General features: G+C 33.8%; 3 protein-coding genes and 1 non-coding gene across 7 annotated transcripts in view; 2 read left to right on the plus strand and 2 right to left on the minus strand.

Annotated features, from left to right (window-relative positions):
* Nucleotides 1-6,858, plus strand: part of LOC119833189 (prestin) — a 33,927-nt gene extending 27,069 nt beyond the window's left edge. For all 4 annotated transcript variants that reach the window (XM_038357116.1, XM_038357097.1, XM_038357089.1 and 1 more), the window contains 5 exons: nucleotides 141-221; nucleotides 932-1,055; nucleotides 3,300-3,473; nucleotides 3,717-3,843; nucleotides 4,822-6,858. In XM_038357116.1, the coding sequence (XP_038213044.1) occupies nucleotides 141-221; nucleotides 932-1,055; nucleotides 3,300-3,473; nucleotides 3,717-3,843; nucleotides 4,822-4,967 (652 nt within the window). In that variant the 3' untranslated portion in view covers nucleotides 4,968-6,858. The remainder of the gene's footprint in view (nucleotides 1-140; nucleotides 222-931; nucleotides 1,056-3,299; nucleotides 3,474-3,716; nucleotides 3,844-4,821) is intronic.
* On the minus strand, nucleotides 4,248-4,320 carry Trnav-aac. Its single transcript has one exon. It is a non-coding gene; the product is annotated as a tRNA-Val (tRNA).
* Nucleotides 6,859-7,437: 579 nt separating the features above from the next.
* LOC119835325 (collagenase-like) lies at nucleotides 7,438-13,909 on the plus strand. The gene is made up of 8 exons (XM_038360086.1): nucleotides 7,438-7,488; nucleotides 8,213-8,264; nucleotides 8,695-8,854; nucleotides 10,973-11,139; nucleotides 11,866-11,973; nucleotides 12,651-12,799; nucleotides 13,058-13,166; nucleotides 13,682-13,909. The coding sequence occupies exons 1-8, from the start codon at nucleotides 7,438-7,440 to the stop codon at nucleotides 13,819-13,821; spliced, it is 936 nt and encodes a 311-aa protein (XP_038216014.1). The 3' UTR covers nucleotides 13,822-13,909.
* A 1,410-nt stretch (nucleotides 13,910-15,319) lies between these two features.
* LOC119834759 (hsp70-binding protein 1) lies at nucleotides 15,320-19,376 on the minus strand. Its single transcript, XM_038359232.1, has 6 exons — nucleotides 19,048-19,376; nucleotides 18,686-18,766; nucleotides 18,067-18,259; nucleotides 17,125-17,343; nucleotides 16,564-16,722; nucleotides 15,320-15,935 (listed from the first exon to the last, which is right to left on the minus strand). The coding sequence occupies exons 1-6, from the start codon at nucleotides 19,156-19,158 to the stop codon at nucleotides 15,643-15,645; spliced, it is 1,056 nt and encodes a 351-aa protein (XP_038215160.1). The 5' UTR covers nucleotides 19,159-19,376; the 3' UTR covers nucleotides 15,320-15,642.
* Between the last annotated feature and the right edge of the window lie 1,822 nt (nucleotides 19,377-21,198).

Consider the following 21,198-nt stretch of genomic DNA (forward strand, 5'->3'; position numbering starts at 1 on the left):
TGAAAAATTCTTTCAGTGTTAGATAGCCCATTTATCGAGGAAGGCTATAAGCTATATATGTAACATGGACGAAGCCGGGGCGGACCGCTAGTTTGAAATATAATTTTTTTGCCTTGCTTTAACTGAAATCTTCGTTTCAGGTTTTGGAAGTTAAGTAAACTGGACGCCATAGTGTGGCTGGTCACATTCTTAACGACCATGTTAGTTAATATAGACATTGGGTACGTATGTTTAACTATTTAATGATTAAAGTAGTTCAATATGAAATTATTGGGTGGGTTCAAAGTTCGAATCAGTTGTAACGGTACATAAGCGTGTGGATGTATCGAAATCGATGTTTTATCAGAGTTACCACGTACCACAGAGAGAATATCCTACTAATATGATAAATGCGAAAGTTTGTAAGGATGTGTGTGCGTTTGTTGCTCTTTCACGCAAAAACTACTGAACCGATTGCAATCAAATTTGATACGTAGACAGCTGGACAACTGGATTAACATTTAGGCAACTTTTATACCGATATTCCTACGGGATACGGACTTACGCGGGTGAAACCGCGGGGCGCAGCTAGTTACTTCATATACTAATTCGTAATAAATTTCACTGCTATCTGTTCAGTAGTTCTGACGCAATTGACCATCAAATACAAACATGCAAGATCGCATTTATCACACTAATCAAACTCACAGTAATATATTATAAATGTGACAGTTTGTTTGTTTGGATGTTTATCAGTCAATCAACCTGAAACTACTAAACGGATCTTGATGAAATTTCGTATACCGACAGGGTATGAGCTGACTTGGGTGATAGGATACTTTTTATCTCAATTAAATGGTCCGAGCGTCTAGTCATAAAAAAACGCATAATTATGTTGTTAAAAAATTATTTAGAAATTAGAAATTTTGCTAAATTTTTTATCTAATTTCAGCCTAGGGGCAGGTCTGTTGGCGAGCGTAGGGGCACTATTCTGCAGGTCGCAGAAACCCTACACCTGCCTCTTGGGGAGAGTGTTGGACACCGATCTATATCTAGACATCAAGAGGTACCGAGCTGTAAGTGTATATTATTTACTAAATATTATATACTCGCCATTTATCCTTTTCCCTACCTTTCCCAGTCCTTACCCTTATTCCCTCCAACAACCTATTACCTATCTCTCGTCCAGCAAAGTTATCATGATTTAGAATAGAGAGATAGAGTGATTTGTGAGGAAATTTTGGCGATATTATTTATTGTTAGACTAAAATGCGAATTAATCGCCTATAAGGATCAATGAGGGTTGTGAACAAGGTTGATTGGTAGATAAATTAAAAAACAAAATTATTAAGAAAATAGATAAAATTTTATTGGGAATTGACTATATATATTTTTCATTGTATATATCGCAAAGAAAAAAATATATGTCTATATATTGTACCAAGATTTAACTTTTGTTAGCCTTCTAAAGGTGAAAGAAATTTTAAAATCGGTCCAGTAGTTTTTGTGTGAAAACATTACAAACGTGTAAGTGTGTATTTTATACAAATCGCCCATCTTTATAATATTACTAATAAAATATATTTCTAGTGTCAGATTGTTAGTAACCATTCTCCTCCGAAACGACTAGATCGATTCTCAAAAAATTTTGTATGCGTATAGGGTAGGTCTGAGTATCAGCCAACATCTATTTTTCATACGCATAAATGATAAGAGAAAGGCCGAACAGCGTTTGCCGGGTCAGCTAGTATTCTATACTTCTATACTAATATTATAAAGCTGAAGGGTTTGTTTGTTTGAACATGCTAATCTCAGGAACTACTGGTCCGATTTGAAAAATTCTTTCAGTGCTATATGTACCACGGACGAAGCCGGCAGGACCTAGTATTAAATATAAATTATAACACTTGCTTCAATGATTGTAACTTTAAAAATAACCTGTAGTTAATTAATCTTAATTCGTTGTGTATCAATAGATGGCGGTAGTACCTTTATCGTAAATCTATATCGCGCTTATGAAAACGAATTGCAGAATATACTTTAACCATTCGAACGTATCGCGCGGCTTCTGTGCCCTACCAAATTAAGACACTTTTTGGGAGTTTCTGAACAGATAGTAGCTGTGATCAGAGACTGAGTTGTATTAACTATAAATAAAGAAATGTACATTTTACACTAAACTTAATAAATAAGAGATAAGGAAAGGATTGCCAACTTGATAGAAGGAATGAACAGGGAACGGACAAGAAAAGGAAACGGGCGTCCGGCTCCCCCACTCACCGCACAAAACACATCCTCGTTGCAAACTGGCCCAATTCGTGCTGAAGCGTGTTGCTCGACACCCACATCAATCCGCAACATTTTTAAAAGCATAAATTACATATGATAGGAAATCACATAAAAAATGAATTTCAAAATCACCTCACGTAAATAATTAATGATTGGCCTGACTGCATCTTGTGTTATACAAATTGCATTGCAAAACAATATAATATTTTTAGATTAAAACTTTTTTAAATATTTTTCATTACCATTAAATCAAACAATGAAACAGTTAATGGTTTATTTGTTAATAAACAGCTTCGGTTGGTAGAACGATAACTTCTATCATATTTTCGATATCACCTTCACTCTTCAGAGACAATATGAAGAATTGTATACAGCACATGAGTAAAATATTTAAAAATAAAATGAACCACCATCTTCCTATGTCCAGTACACCAACTTCATTGTTAATGCGATATGGGTATTTTGTATCCGTGAATAAACGCATTTTGTTCTGTTTTGATTGGTTTTAATTAGAGTTTGTGTTATTTTATTATTTTATATGGAAGCGGGGGTTAGCGCCCGGCTGTGACATATTTCTGTTTGACAGATTAAATGACAAATGTTATCTGTGGTCTGTTGTTTATGAATGAATCTTATTTTCTTTTTTTTTTATCAATAACAAATACTATGAAGGCAACATAACGTTTTGAATTACCATACTGTTTAATAAATATTTTTAGTTTTTATTTTATTGTAGATTAAGTATTTAACAAATTTGAGTACATACGTAAGAAAGATATGAAGTTAGTGAGTTGGTTTTTTTGGACCTGCTAATCACGGGAATCACTGGACCAATTACAATAATTCTTTCACCAAAAGCTGTATGTCTATAGGCTGTATCTCAAATTTGTATTCATTTTGACTGTTGATATTAATCAACCCGCAAATATAGTATTACGAACTCAGCCAGTAAAGTACATAGTTATATTCAGTTTTAACAGACTTTTTCTTTCAGTAGTTGGAAGTTTAATTTCCTTGTTTTATTTATCCAGGCAGAAGAAATCGCCGGTATCAAGATATTCCACTACTGCGGCGGGCTCAACTTTGCCACCAAGAATCTGTTCAGGGACACGCTTTTTAGAAAAATCGGTTATATGAAGGAGGTAGAAGAAGATAACCTCACCAAGAGCGAGTCGTACGAGTGGGACTCTAATATTGGGAGGAGGGTGAGTTCCGAGTCTTTTTAAAAGGTTTTAAAAAAAATAATTACAATATATTATTTTAATGTTTGTGTGAAATAAAGTTTTATTTCATTTCTCTTTATTAATGTGTTGACAATAATCGTTAATTATTAAGTAATAGGTAATTAATAAATAATTATGATTATTCATTGGTTTGCTTATTAACAAGTTATGTTCCTAGCTTTGTTATGAAAAGTCAAGTAAGATTGTTTTTTCGTTTATTTTCAGATACAGTGCGTAATCATAGACGCGACGGCGCTCTCGTATGTGGACGCGCCCGGGATCAAGAGCCTGGTGAGCGCGCACCGGGAGCTAGTGGCCGCCAACATCGCTGTGCTGCTTGCCGGCGCTAATGGTGAGGCTTTTGGACCGGTTTTGTGACCGTTTAATTGAATTTTTACCGGTATTTTAACGGTTTTTTTTTATGTGAGCTAATTTGAAGCTGAAAAATATGGGCCGGTTTGTTTTTTTAACGGTCATATATGTTATTTTATACCATTAAAACGCTTTCCTAATGATATATTTAAAAGATTAAATTTTTTTCTTTAAAATTTTCTCATTTTTATGGTTATTGAATGAGATTTTTTTTAAATCTTGAAGCGTCCGTTTTTTTCTTTTTTTCGATGTACCTACATGTAATTCTGTATAAAAAAAAAATTAAATAATAAAACTGACACTAACATTCTTATTTATGAAACATAAATAGAATTAAGTTATTTTATTTACTACGTTTCGAAATAAATGGAATGGAAAAAACATTGTTTCCGCCCGGGATCGAACCGGGGGCCTTCTGCGTGTTAGGCAGATGTGATAACCGCTACACCACGGAAACTTACTTGTAATGAGCGAAATTATTAATCTATTTATTATGAGTTACATTAAGCAATAAATTAAAAATTTATTATAACATTAAAACGTGATAGGTCATGTATTTATCAACTGTCGTCCAAAGTCCTCGAAGGGTTTTCGTAATTTTACTGAATATTTTTTGGGTTTATTATTCAAAAAATTGTGTTTAAAACCGAAAGACGTCATTCTTTGTGTGCTTGATAGGAAATTATTGTTATTTTAGTATTTAGTGTGGTACCTAGGGATGGGCGGTGAACTTCTTCGTAGGATAGAATTATTTGAGAATGTTCCCTCTAATCTAAGCAGTGGTGGCTCAGTGGATTATTATCGATCTCGATTGAAGCTATTCAGTCATTCTTAGATTATATTTAGTAGAAGTAGCTATAGTGATCTGCCCCGCCCTTTAGGACTATATACTGTACTATATATACTATGTATTGTATAAAACTAATCTATCTATCTAAAATCTAGATGTCTCTTCCAGGTCCAGTACTAGAAATGATAGAAAGATACAACTCCCTCGAATCGGAACAGCTCCAACTGGACACCTTCCCCACGGTGCACGACGCGGTGGTGTACTTCAAGGTGCTGGAGGCGAAGAAGGAGCCCACCATCATGATCAGCTCCTGAGGAGTCGCTTGTGGGGGGTCTTTTGATGATGGGTATATAACCCTTACTCCGACAAAACCCCTCAAAACCCCTGCCGTTTGGTGAATTTATAACTAAGGGTCTCTAGCAGGCTGCTTGCAGTTTTAACCATCCCCCCCTCTTTGAAATACCAGGCTGGGTGTAAAAGCCTCCCACTTCATCTAATTAAACTCTGAACTCCCACAATGATGGGAGTAGACTTTTAATCAATATTTAATGAATAGAAATGGTGGTTTATATCGACTGTATTATTTTTCTGTTTTCCGAAAGTGTGAAGACCCGTGTCCCCTAGTGGGGTATGGGGCAGATGATATTCATCTGTTTCACTCATCGATTATCTTTATGGACAAATAGGTGATCAGATCTTTCTGTGTCTTGCCAGATCGATATTTATTTTTTTTGAGCATCTCCACCGGGAATCGAACCCAGGAGCCCTCGGTTCTACGCTGACGCGTTAACCACTGTATCAAGGAGGCGGTTAAGATTTTCCTATAGCTCCGTGGCTTTTCGAGACGTGATTCTGTTTGTGTTTGTCAGGGAATTCTTGACATTTGGTCCCAATTTAGAAGCTGGTAATGTAAGGAACATTACCAGCTGAACATCACGGAATGGCGACCTTTTATGTAGACAATAATTATTTCATAATCTTCCCCTTACTTCTTACAAAAGCCCTTATCCATTAGTATAATCACACGCGTTTAAAATTTCACCTGAAATGGTCAAGTGGTTTTGACTTTTGATCGAGCATTTTCACTTTGAAATTAATTATGAATCAGCGCATGTTTTCGAATAGAAATGATATAATAGTATAAGTCTAAAACAGTCGGACAGAGTTACATTAACAATTATAATATTACTACGGATGTGAATGTTAATAAGCATTATTCGTACTTAATACAGTTCTGTAAATTTAACGCAAGATACTTAATTTTTCCACTATTAGTTTAAATTTATAGTAAAAAATTGTAAAACGAAAACAGTAATTTATCAATATTGCAATCGCACTAGATAAAAAGGATTTAGATAAGCCCCACGTACAATGAACTATGTTAACATGAACCTACTTAAAAATATATTTATGCAATTATATTGTATTTTATTAGGTTAGTATTTTATGGAGCTGTTATATTGTGGTCCTAATGTTATAAATTGTTAATCTTTGTACAAAACTGTAGGTATAGCGATTTTTATATTACCGAAATTAAAACAACAAATATTATTACGAAGGCCATTGGTTTCGTGCCTTACATTTTTAGTGATAGACTCTAAATTTCAGTTTTTTCAATACAGAAGCGTTGCGCTATCTTTTATAGTGAAACCGTTGTCACTGGTAGATCGAAATAAAGAAAGACTATTTTTGTATTGAATTTAAATAAGGTAATTATTTTTATATCGCAAAGTCTTAACAATTAGACTTTAATTCGGTTATATCGGTTTCGAAACGTATCGCTACGGATCGGCTTCGCCGTTTACTTACCTAAAATGGAATTTATTACTTAATTAGTCGTAATTAGTTGAAGTAGCTCAATTGTAAATAGTTTTTGTTGTGATATAGTTAGTTATTTTAATAATTTGCCTGATGTTTAGTTTTTTTTATGATGTAACAAATAAAATCAATTATTTATTTTTTTTTGTAAAAATAAGGCTTGACGCACATTACACGGAGATAAGCTGCCATTCCATACTTTTATATTTTAAGTAAATTTGTATGTTAGTGTCAGTGTGCGCCAACCCTTAGTCGTTCAATCGAATTTTTATAATAGGTAAATGAAGGAGAACCTTAACTTAAGCGTGCTTAAGTGAAATGTTATATTGTGATATTTGTACCTAAGAAGCCTATTTGTAACTTATATTAATAAAATGTTATTTTGTGTACATTTGTTTCATTTTATACATTAATTTTATTTAATTTTTACTTGCGATTCATCCTATCTTCGTCCATGGTACATATATAGCCTACTATAAATGCGAAAGTTTGTAAGGATGCGCGTGTTTGTTTCTTGCTCTTTCACGCAAAAGCTACTGAACCGATTGCAATGAAATTTGGTACGTAGACAGCTAGACAACTGGAATAACATATAGGCATCTTTTTATCCCGATGTTTCTACGGGATACGGACTTACGCGGTTGAAACCGCGGGGCGCAGCTAGTAATAGTATAAGAGCAAGTGAAATAATTTGTTTCTATCAGTCAAGCGTGTTTTTTTATTTTGATTTATTTTATTCCCCGACTCATTTGAAATTATCAACAATTGTAATTATAAGATAATAAATAGTCACATAATTAAATACACGATACACCTAAATAAATCAGTAGGTACCTACACATTAATTATGATAAATATGATAATTTTTCGTTAATTTTTCATCACCAATAGATTAGAAGATAATTGTTATCCGATAGGAATATAATTTGGGGTTTTTTTGTGACAAAAATTCGTTAGTCGTAAAAAATGGCAACTTACGTGCTGTTGGGATTCTTGTTAGCCTTCGGACTGGGACAGGTATATAATAATTTCTATACTAATATTATAAAGCTGAAGTAGTATGCTTATTTGTTCGTTTGAACGCCCTAATCTCAGAAACTATTGGTCCGTTCTGAAAAATTCTTTCAGTTTTAGACAGCCCATTTATTGAGGAAGGCTTTAGGCTATATGTACCACGGGCGAAGCCGGGGCGGACCGCTACTAATTGTATAATTATTAACAAGTATATTTACTTACTACTTATATATTAATGAGATTTATCTGATACTAGCTGGAACCCGGGTATTTAATCACCTGTTATCCGGATAATAAATGGTCTATGAACTTAGTCGGATTAAATATTTTTATCTAAGTGCCAAATTTCATTCAGCTCCGTTGTTGCGAAAAAGAAGTTATAACCATATTTTCATCTTTCCTCATTTCACATTAATACTTATATTACGTAACTCATATATACAATATTATGACTTGTATAACAAGCCGCTCCTCCCGTCTCCGCTCGGGTTGACACTAAATAAAAAAAACCTACCTATTATGTCATTCATTGTGAACTTTCTCATGGTGTAAGAATTTTTGAAATCAGACCTTTATCAGATTAATGTAATAACACAATGTTTCCCCTTTGTCCTACCAAATAGTTTAGACGTGAAAAGAATCAATGGTCTCATCATCAGATCACACCTGTGTCTCTTTTCTTACATCCTTTTATTCAATTATTTCATATAATTTATTTCAATTGCAGGGTGATTCTCTGTACACTCCACAGGAACCGGCGTACATTGAAAACCTTCGTAGTAAGTAATCAAAAATAATAAGTTATAACACCTACATATACGTAATAACATATTCGTTCTATATTTAATGTTTTCACGGCTTTATACAAAAATAATTCCACTGAAATCGTTTATTTTTTTTCACTACACGTAAAAGTAAGATTGTTTTATAAAGGATCAGAAATTATTTACCTACTGCGATCTAGAAAAAATAATTAAAAACAATCTTCAGAAAGTATAAATAGATTGAGCAAGAACACTCAATCTATTAAAAGCATAATTGTCAGGTTGTCAAAATCTTTGCTTACGTTTAAAAAAACGATGTGAACACAAAATATTTAAATCTTCGTTCACAATCACATTTCCAGATGAAAAAATTAAGAGATTTTAATATCAGTTATGGATGTTACTTAAATTTTTGTTATTCCATTTAAATATTCAATGACTACAGGTGCTTCGCCCCGCATCGTTGCTGGGTGGGAGGCAGAAGATGGCCAGATTCCCTACCAGATCAGCCTGCGAATGGTGAACAACGCAGCTGGCGTGTCATCATGCGGCGGGTCCATCATCCATCACAATTGGGTGATCACCGCTGCTCACTGTCTTGCTAAGTATGAGCTTTAAACATATTGATCATAGCAAGCAATTAAAATTATTTGTTTTAATATTTTGAAAGAACAAAACATAAACATAATTCTTTTATAGTGCTCATTTTCAAAATTTTGAATATTGATTCGAACATAAGGACTGTTAACAAACAAATTAATCCAATTTTTAAATCCTACCTTTTAACATAGTTTATTTATTTATTCTTTATAGTACATATCAACGAAAAAAAAGAAACACAATAAATTGTTATTATAAATAAGACCATGCCGGTACATATGCTAAAAGGCGCCATACTTATATAAGCATGTCAATAAAGTATAAGAAACATGAATGGTGTTCATAATGATAGAAAACAAATAATATGACATTTGAATGAAGATTATGACATATATATATTATTTTTTGTATTATCTCATGTTAATGTATCGATGTACAATTGCTAATGAGTCTTAATAAAATAAAATAAAAATAAAATAATAATATTATATAAATAGTTTTTGTATAAAATATTTATACTTTCTTCTATGAATATTGTTATAATTGCAGCATTTTCAAATTTTATTTAATGTCAAAAGGAGCACACTTACATTGCATGACTCCAAAAGTTAATTACATACTTTGTCATACGCTCAAAGATAAAAGAAATGATTGAGTACATTTGAAACATAATTATAAAGATTAGACAAAAAACGCTATGAATTGAGAAACTCTCTACGATTTCGGTTAAAAAATGATTAACGAATGGAATTAGATGTTTACAGGATGGTTTTATAACCTATTTTCGTATATATATATGTATATATATATACTAGCTGCACCCGGCAAACGCTGTTCTGCCTTACTCTGATCATTTAAAGGTATGAAAAATAGATGTTAGCCGATTCTCAAACATACCCGATATGCACACAAAATTTCATTAGAATCGGTCAAGCCGTTTCGGAGGAGTATGGCAACGAAAACTGTGACACGAGAATTTTATATATATAGATGTATATATATATATATATATATATATATATATATATATATATATATATATATATATATATATATATATATATATATATATATATACAAGAATTGCTAGTTTAAAGGTATAAGATATAAAAAATGGATAATTAAATTTTACATTATATCTAGATCGCAGGAACAGGAACAGAAATAGCTTAATGAGCCCTATCGTTAAGTCTAGACTCTTTATTAAAAGGCGTTGTTTTACTAATGTAGCTAACGCTGGGCTGCGACAGGTACTAAGCAATATATTACTATAGAAACGAAAATAGGTTATAAAACCATCCTGTAAACATCTAATTCCATTCGTTAATCATTTTTTAACCGAAATTGTAGAGAGTTTCTCAATTCATAGCGTTTTTGTCTAATCTTTATAATTATGTTTATAGGATTTTTTTTTCATCATCAGCCCATATATGTTCCCACTGCTGGGACACAGGCCTCCTATGAGGGTTCAGGCCATAATCCACCACGCTGGCCAAGTGCGGGTTGGCAGATGTCACATGTCGTCGAACTTTCTTTTTTCGATTCTTGGACATGCCGGTTTCCTCACGATGTTTTCCTTCACCGTTTTAGGCAGTGGTGATGTTATCCCCATGCGCAGATAAATTGAAAAATCAATTTATTTCCTGCACGCTCGCCCGGTCTCGAACCCCGACTTATCGATTTTGAAGTCCGAGGTTCTCACCACTGATCCACCACTGCTCACTATTTTTTTTTTAGAAAATGTCATATTCGTGTTTTATTCGTGTTTTTTTTCCTGACATCTATTGGTGAATAATAATACTATTTTGCTTCGTAGATAGTTGGACAACTGAAATAACACATAGGCACTTTTTACACCGATATTCCTACGGGATACGGACTTACGCGGTTTCAATCGCGGGTCACAGCTAGTATGTATGTATGGGCAACGACATTTAAGCTTAGCATGCTACTATTTCACGCCGGTGTTCTGGAGGGTGTGGTTATTCCCCGGTGCGAGCTGACCCAATCTGTGCCGAAGTGTGCTCGAGTCTCGACATTGGAACGTTGCTACGTCTACAAAATCTGATGACCAAATAATTATAAATAATAAATTGTATTAATTCCCTATAAACATATTACAGCCGCTTCACCTTCGTTGTACGTTTCGGTCTGACGAATCTTACACGTCCGGAATACATCGTCGAAGCAACCAGGAAGTACATCCACCCGCTATACCAGGAGAATATCAACCGAGTGCAGACTGATGACATCGCTCTGCTGGGAATTGACCAGCATATACCTTATGGGCGTGAGTTATTGAACAATATTTTATTGGAACCTTTGAGATAACATTGTTGGTATGTCGATACTTACTTGTTAAAAAGCTCATCTTTATAAACCTTCTAGCTAGTGTGTTAATCATTCTATTAAATATCGGGAAAAATCACATAAATATTGGAAAAATTAAACGAGGCTAGGGATTCAGCGTTCTTAGTTAAATAAATTGATATATATATTTGAATCTAGTAACAATGTTTGCTAATGCGGTGAAATCTTTGCCAGCAGGTATTTTTCTAATTGCTACATATAAAAGGACTAGGATGGGAAGCCAACATAACCTTACTTAATGATTTTTTTTAACAATTATTACTTATCTATCTCTTATTTTGTATTTTTATTTAGCTTTTTTTTCCACTCATATCAAGTGTTAACAGTAAATATGATGTATTTTAATTGAAGGCATATTTGTACTTATTGAAGAAAGAAAGCTGGTGCCTCCCCACACAGGCGAGTTCCTTGAACCCAACGACTGTCACTAATTACAATTCTTGTCATCTTGTCTCTAAATTAGACAATTCTTGTAACTAGATAAGGCATATTTATATTTATTATGTGTATCTCTCCATAATACTCGGGTACAGAAGGAACCCAGTCGTTTGGAAGGGGACACGTGAGTTACGTGGGGACACAGGTCCACCACGCAGAGGCCCTTTAGAGAATTGAATGAGTGTTTTTAATAGTATCATTATTCCAGCGTACATCCAGCCCTGCAGGTTGGAGAGCAGCGAGCAGACCGCACTCAAGTACATCGGAGAGAGAGTGACCGTTAGCGGTTACGGGCTCACTGACGACAGGTGGAATGGTAATATTTTATAAAATACCCAGTATCCTACTTGCTACTATCCTACTAATATTATAAATGCGAAAGTTTGTAAGGATGTGTGTGTGTTTGTTGCCCTTTCACGCAAAATCTACTGAACCGATTGCAATGAAATTTCGTACGTAGATAACTGGACAACTGGAATAACATATAGGCAACTTTTTATCCCGATATTCCTAGGGGATACGGTCTTACGCGGGTGAACCCGCGGTATAGTATAATAAATGTAATGTAATGCTAGTATAATAAATGCTCAGTTGTATCTCTCTATTGTATTTAACTTTATTAATTTTAATATTTAAAAAAAAACACAACGATATAACCTGGTGAGCAACATCCATAAACAGACAATGCGTTACACGCCTTGCGTTATATGCTATGCTGCTATAACATACACAACTACGATTTCGTAACTGCAATACGTTAAAATAAAAATGTGTAATGGATTGCTGATACTTAATTATTTTAACATAGAAATTGGTATAGCAGCCAACTGGTAAAATCTGGATAAGTTCGTAACTTCCTACTAAATCGTATAATACATTGTTCATTAACTTCGAAATATTTTAAAACGAGAGAACCTAAAAAGAAATGATCAAGTACCTAGGTTTCTAGTGCACCAAAAATTCGGCCAATCACAAAATAGAGGTATTTCACAGGTGGAGAAGCGTCTGAAGTCCTCAGGTGGGTGTACCTGCGCGCCATCTCCAACGAATTATGTCTCCTGTTTTACCCTGGCAGCACCGTCATCAAGGAGCAGACCATTTGCGCAGAATACTACAACGATACAGCACAATCTTCCTGCCAGGTATAGATTTATCCAATTGTGTGACTTAGATAACCACTAACTTAGACCACAAATACCATGTATTTTTTCCTATTTATGAATAAAAAAAGAAAAAAAAAAATACATAATTCTACCACATTTTGTAATCTGAAAGGTCTGAACAGTACAGAAGACAATCTTTCTCTCTTGTTTTCAAACCAGACTTTTCTAGACTTCTTTGAACTTTCTTCTCTTTAAGGAGGTTATGACTATTGGTTTCATTATCCATTGTGATTCTAGGGCGACAGTGGTGGTCCTCTCACCATTATTGACGCTGATGGACGCCCCACCATGATCGGAGTCGTCAGTTTTGGATCTTCCGCTGGGTGCAACGGACCCCACCCTTCAGGTAAATTTACTGGTTTATAAGATAACAAAACACGTCTTGTATGTTTTTTGTTTCCATCAATTTAACAGGACAACAACTTGTAATTACTTATTACAAAAGTTCAGTTCCAAGATGAGATATTAATATGATAGTGAATGAAATCTTTGTCTATTTTTCACTATAAAAATCTGATCGGATTAATTTTCACTCAAGTTTAGCGTTTAATACATTGGTACACCTCTTGAAAATAAAATCATAGAAAACTCAAATTCAAGTTATACCTTAACTTTGCCTATTATTAAATGATGATTCTAATACTTAATTTACCCCCTAAGTCTCTTACTTCGATTCTTATATGGTCAGCGCGTGTATCTTTTTAATACTTAAATTACTTAATTTAATTTAAACACCCTTCTATTCTACCAAGCAAATCGCATTATATCTATCCCATGTTAGCGATTTATGCGATTTCTACGAAAAGAGAAAAACTGATTTTTTCACTTGAAAAGTATTATAAAGTTATCATTTGATTACAGCATACGTCCGTCCCGGCTTCTACCAAAAGTGGTTTACTGAAGTAACCGGTCTGAACTTCGACTGGACCAGTGAGGACATTGAATCAGAAAATGGACCAGGCCTGGAGCCAGAACCTGCATATGTTGATCAAATGCAATAATATATCAATTAAGCTAATAATGTAATATGAATTTAGCTATTTGATGTTGTTCTGTTCCTTTACAAGAGACAATAAACGTTTAATATTACAAACTAACTTTTATTTAGATACCCGTGACGGAAATCTACTAATTCTAATCATTGTTGATCATCGTTTGTGGGAAGAATTTGTACCTTCTTTTTTAAAATTTATAAAGTCTTATCTATCTATCTCTATATCTATCTTCTTATTCTCTCAGATGGGTTGTTGAGTATTTTTCAAAACAGTGTCATGATATTAATTTCAATTACTCATATTCAGAACCCTTACAACCGAGTCATGTTTGATTACGTGTTACTCAAAAGCAGAAACTATACGGTCTACTCTCACATAAATTGAAAACATTTTGAACTTCAATAGAAAACATAGAAAAAAATGTTGAAAATACGAAATTTTTGATAACATCTAGATACTAGACAAGAATCAATTTTTTTATAAGGCATTAATCTTTAAGTAATCTTTAATTGAATCCATATTTTGTTTTGTATACAAAACATGTAACTGTGTAAACGTTGTACACACATAGAGCAATTTACACAACTCGAGCGAGTAATTTGGTGAATTGATAGCACGGCCCCTTAACAGTAGCTTCCTTACGTAAAAAAAAAATAAACCATTCTTAAAATAAAAAAAAACTTCCGCATGCAGTGTTTCCAAAAGTTTACGATATGGGGTCCTTCAAGAAAAGAGCTTACTCCTTTCTTAAAAAAAAAAACATAAAAAAATTAATCTCGATTCTTAAGTACTCAAAAAATAAGGTAATTAGATGCGCATGAATGAGTTATCAAATTAATTAGTACCTTATCATTCACACGAAATCACAAAACCACAATCTAATGACCGTAAACCAGGTGACGTTTGATGTTATGTAATAATAAGGAATACCGCTCATATCACTGCTGTTTTCGCAATATACTATTATAATAATTATTGAAATGATTGATAGTTATCGTTATGAAAAATTACATTATACCTAGTGGGAGTCGAGCACGCTTCGGCAAGAATTGGGTCAGCTCGCACTGGGGAAGTATCCTCACAAAAGACCGGCGTGAAATAGTAGCATACTACTGCTTTATTTACAGCGAGTGGTGGAGCCGCAGGCCCGTTTCCTTTTCCTCACCCGCTCCAGAACATTCCTTCTTTCTAGTCGTTAATACTTTCTTTATCTCTTACCCATACAAGGTGCAGCGCATTCACAGAGGCATTATGTCTGCGAATATTCATGGGCGGTTGTGATCGCTTACCATCAGCTCAGTTGGCCACTATGACATAAAAATAAAGAAAATAATTTTTATATAAATCTGATAGTGTGTTTGTACATAAATATAACACAGAAATCTATTAATTCTAGTAAGACATAAGCTTTGTAGCAAAAAATAAACTAAACTACCAAACTGTAACTTTGTATGAAACTACATTAACACTACATAAAGGGCAATTAAAACACAAAGATCACTAAATCACGTTTATTTACAAATACTTAAATTTTATAAGATCTATTAGACAAAGCTAACTCACAATTTTATTGTAAATGCATTGTTATAGACTGCCTAAATATTTCACATCCTTAACGATATAACATACCAGTCTAGATTCGACATATTAAACATCTAATATTCTGAGACAATCGTAAACAAATCAAAACATCACAGTTTGTTTTATAAATTAAAACTCAGTTTGTGTGATAGCTATAAATAATTTCTCATATAACATCTCCAGTACCAAAAGCACACAGCACACACATTTTTCGATACTTTATAACCACATGCCCAGTTTACTAACTTATCTATCTATTTCATTATTAACAACTTCAACTTGTGGCAAGCCGTCCAAAATTTTCAAGATACTCTTGCAATACTGTTTCTCTTCAATGTATTCTTCTTCGAGCTCCGGTCGCTTCGAGTGTTCTTCTAGAACTTTCTTCAAGTCTAGGGCAGGGTCTTGGCACTGCTGTTTCACTCTAGAATCTCCTAGCAGGGAATGCAGAATGCTCAAGAGATGTTCCGTGGTGTTGTCTCTTCCGCTCTTTACTTGTTCCGCTATCGTTCTCGCTATGTTGAGTTCTATGAATTTTTCTGGGAACATAAATATTTTCTCATGAGTCCTGACTGTCTTTGTCCTGAATAGCTTTTTAAATCAACGCGAAATAATTCCGCTTATATCTAAATAAATAAGAGATTCGGATCAATCTCGGGAAAGAGTGGCGATGTTATTGATTTTACCTGACTGCGAAAAAGGTGGGTAATGATTTTTGAGTATGTATGTAGGTTTGTCTATTTTTTTTGACAAGCTCCACATAGTCCAAACCGCTGGGCAAATTTTGACATTATATTGAAATCGTACAATGTAACGATAAGTGTGATAATTTTTGCTTAGTTTTAGCTTATACTCCTTTTAGATGTAAATTACTCATTACACGTAAAAGCTGCCGCGCGGTGCAGCTAGTCATTTATATTATTATATGTATATTTTTACTTATAAGATACTAGTAGCACGCCGCGGCTCCACCCAGGTAGTCATTTATCATAATAGAAATAATATAAACTATCCTATCTTTTAAGCTGGATCAAACTGCATACAGTGTGCAAATTTTATTAAAATCGATTGAATAGTTTAGGAGTCCATCCAGACCATCCATGAGACATATACGTCTGTACCTGATGTAAATGAACGAATAAATGAAAAATTTCTGTAACCACCCACCTCTAGCATCCGGGTAATGCTGGCACAGGTACGCGACGAGGAAGGCGGCTCTGGTCTTCGCGATTGAGGGGCAGTCGGAGCCCAGCAGGTGGGTGAGGGTCTCGCAGCCACCCTGCGCCGTCAGCTCGCGGCAGGCTGGCTCGAATTCGCGAGTCGCAGCTGGAAACGGGTTCTTCAGAGTATATTCGGAGAATTACTTAAGATATTTTTATAAAGATAAAGCTGGACGCGAGTGACACGAGACTATTAAATGAGCGCACAATTTCGAATATTGCGCTCATTTAAAACGTTTTCGAAACGTTGATTGTACGGCTTGGGATTTTTATATCAATGTGTGTAGGTATACATATAGATTCATTAATTATAGAACATTAAATTGACAGACAGATGATGAAAGGACATGCATTGAACTTGTTTTCCATTCCTATGAATCACCCATTGGCTATTTTATAATGAAATAGTTTGTAATATTTATGTTTTGATAAACTGTTCTGTCTATGATTTTACATTAAAATTATTAAAAATTAAATTTACTAATCTGAGCAAGAAAAAACCCTTTACCCGATATAGCCGACACACACTTGGCCAGCACTTGTCCCCGCTCAGTAGACGCCAAGTGTAGCACCACATTCAGCAGACCGCACTCGAGCGCCCTCGCCTGGCAGTAGGGGTTGTTCTGACACAGCTCCGACAGGATCTGGCTGGCCCGGGAGCGCACTTCTTCGTTCTCGCTGCTGTAGCATATCGGGAACATCGCGAAGCCGCCCATCTTGTAGAAGTCTGGAAGTGCACATATTTATATTGTTTTATAATTTAGCACACTCTGGCTTCTCTTATGTATATTGTAAGATCCAATCATCATGAACAGTTACATCATCATCAAACCCCATTTCCTTTTCCTCACCCTTGGACTACCAGTGAAGTGGTCCGCTATGACGTAAGAAGTGTAAAATGTAGAAATATACTAAAATATATAGCACATGATTAGAGAGATGGAGAAGGGAGACTGTATATTGGGTTTTTATATATCATAGCAGTAATTATATTGATTTATTATCCAAAACTTACAAGTGTAGTAAAATACAATAAAAAAGAGAAGACTGGTGTAACATAGAGCAAAAGTACAAATTTAAATTTAAACAGAGAACAATCACCAATCATGCCATCAAACCATACAATGTTTGTCATATAAGCATTACTAGCTGTGACTCGCGGTTGAAACCGCGTAAGTCCGTATCCCGTAGGAATATCGGTATAAAAAGTGCCTATGTGTTATTTCAGTTGTCCAGGGAAAATAAAACACGAATAAAACACGAATATGACATTTTCTAAAAAAAATTCCTAGCTAGATCGATTTATCGCCCCCGAAACCCCCTATATACTAAATTTCATGAAAATCGTTGGAGCCGATTCCGAGATTCCAATTATATATATATATATATATATATATATATACAAGAATTGCTCGTTTAAAGGTATAAGATTAAAACTCATGAAACTCACCATTAGCGACATCTATGTCATCAATATACTCGAGAACATTATTGAAAGCCACATCCACATCCTCCGGGAGGCTCTCACCGAGCTGAATACCCTTGATTTTCTCTGAATCTGTGAGGACCTTAATGCCATTCTGCAGAACCTCTGCCACATTCACTGTGATGCTCTTTAAGGCTTCTTCTAGGAATTTACGCCTCTGGAAGTTTAATATCAATAACAATTAATGTGGTTGATTTGATTTTATGTTTTTTTCATGTGGATTTCTTTTCAGGTAGTAAAAAAGTGAATTGATTTTAAAATAGTATCTTTATATATCATACTAGCATACATAATATTTATCTGTGACAAGATGCAGCCTATGTAGTAACCTCCTAACAATATCCAGACACTAAAACTCATGTATTAAAATGATCCCTTGCCACATAACAAAGTAAAAAACAAACACACTTCCATATTACAAGTAATAAAACCAAAAAATTAATATGCAGTCCTCCATTTTTCTGTAAATGGTGCATAATAAAATTAACACATTACAAAAGATACTTTTTAAATTGTAAGCAATTTTGACACATGTAGACATCAATCCACACAGTATATCGTTACAATATATCAGAATACTCACTTCTTCATCCATCGGTCCAAACTGTGAATTACCAGGTGCATCTTCAGCCTTAGTGGCTTCCATGGCAAACCTCAGCAAACCCTGAAATTGTTAGCCATAAAATGCAAATATTATAACAGTTTAACTATTTTTTACAGTTTACTTTAAAAATAATTGATTCATATATTAATAACCTTTTTTTATTCTATCGACTACTCTCGACGTAGTAACATTTATTTTCCAATTTAGTTCTAAGTGATTATTATACACAAACTACTATTTTCACTACGTATTGTAGTGAAAATATATGCTTATCGATGTTATGCTGTAACTAGTATAAAACATTATAGACTATTAATTTTTGCCATTTGTAGAAAAGTTACCTGCAAATTTCTAGGCTGCCTCGGTTGTGGAATTACGGGCTGTTCATTACGACTAGGAAAAGTTAGGGCACCTGCTATTGAAGGCCTATTCTCTTCGTTATTTTGATCCATGATTAATTTTTCAGGTATATTTTAGGTTAAACACAGTACACTCCACACGTAATTGATAGTATAATTAATAAATCTACGACAGACGCTGACTTTCAATCAATGAACAATGACGCATACAAACAGAATGAGCAATATTTATGTGAGTAGGAACTCTCAATTCTAGAAAATAATAGAAATATCTAGATAATATGCATCATCAACAACGAATTTAGGACAAATATGCCAAACATGACAGTTGACACTGACATTTTACAATGACAGCACAGATCAAGTAGAGTGACCGTTACGTTTTACAAATACAGGTAACAGAAACGAAGAGCGGCACTTTGTTAAACTATAAACTTATTAAAATTATAATAATCTCAAATTGAATATTAACATTTTATTGATTTAAAAGCCAAAGCGATGGTTTTCGCATAAAAAGAGCTTTAAATAGAAAATACGGATACATAAATAATTTTTTTACACCGTATAAAATATTAGACAATAGTAAGACCTGGTTTGGTTTTAATTATATTTGTCACAACATTTGAATATTCAAGTAATAATATGATGAAATAGAGAATAAAAGAAAACATTAAAAGCATTAGCAAAAAGTTCTTAATCAATTATTAATATGAATGACATCGATCAGCTCGGCCCAAGGCCGCCCGCTCTCATAAGTACCAAACGTAAATTATCCAGGATCATATATCGCAAATTTACTCTACTTTTTACACACTAATTACTTACTACAATTCAGCTGATATTGCTTTTTTTAATTATTCGTTACTGTATTTTCATTAGGGTGTAATTACTAGCTGTTACGTCATATGTATCATACAACAAACAATAAAATTTCAGCCCATCTGATTTTTTTTATGTTAAACAGTACCTATATTATTATTTTATCCTGTAAATTTAAAGAAATAAGAATTAACCTCATTATCAAGTATTTTTATTTTCATTTTAAATAAGAAATTAATTAATGTTTGAACATTGTGAATACAGAGGATACTAATTAAATCACCTGCACGTACTTCTCTATCCTCTTAACTCTACTGCTTGTTAGAACCTGACCGAATTCAAATTACACAACATCAGAGATTCCCAATTTTTGACGTCGGTTAAAAATTGAGCTTAATATGAAGTATGTTTAATGTATTATGGTTTTAATGTGTGTCAAATTACAAGCATCGAAAAACGACTCTAAATAAATGATTCGAAATGCGACCACTGGAAGTCTGAGATTTTGTAATGGTTGGTTTAAAATACAACAATCAGCACGTAGACTCGCTTACCAAGCAGCTGTTACACGAACTAAATTCTTAATTAAATCTTATAAAATTTAAAATTTTACCTACATCCCTTAGTTTTGTATAATTTAATTACAAATAATCGGTTATCTTCTAATCTGCTACATTAAATACGATACGGTCTATGTTATATACATTGACAATATGTGTTCAATTTTTCTATTACAATGTTGATATTTGGAAAATTGTCAATATAGTATTATCAGAATTGAAAACCTCGACACTGATAAACCAGATAAGTTATCTCAACTCTTAAGATAAACTGGATGTAATGTAAAAACATATCGACATCAAATGTAACGAGAGCGTAGTTGTTTTGAAAATATTTTGAATCGGAAAATTTGATCTGAAAATTATTATTGATATTTAAGAAGATATTGTGCTAGTTTTAAAATCGGTGAGTTGGTTTCTGTTGTGTTTAACGAAAGCTTGCTGATTAATCTAAGAACATACAGTTAATGAAAATATCACATGAGTATTTTGTATTAAAGGTTGAGTTATTGTAATTTTTCCCTGGGGGGTAACTGTTACATCTTAAAAAAGAACTAATTGTAGTGTAGAAATGTGATGGCCCTGTATAGCTCTGTACTCTCATGGACAGTGGGACTTGGGTTCGACACTGGAATTAGTACTGCTTTAAGACGTTGCGGTAACCCCCGTGAGCGATAATTCCTATCTTACTTGATTTTTTGGAAAACGTAAGGACCTATTATTTTATTACACACTTACAAAACCGATTTCCTAA

This window comes from Zerene cesonia, chromosome 2 (genome assembly GCF_012273895.1).
Source record: "Zerene cesonia ecotype Mississippi chromosome 2, Zerene_cesonia_1.1, whole genome shotgun sequence".
Classification (NCBI taxonomy): Eukaryota; Metazoa; Arthropoda; class Insecta; order Lepidoptera; family Pieridae; genus Zerene; species Zerene cesonia.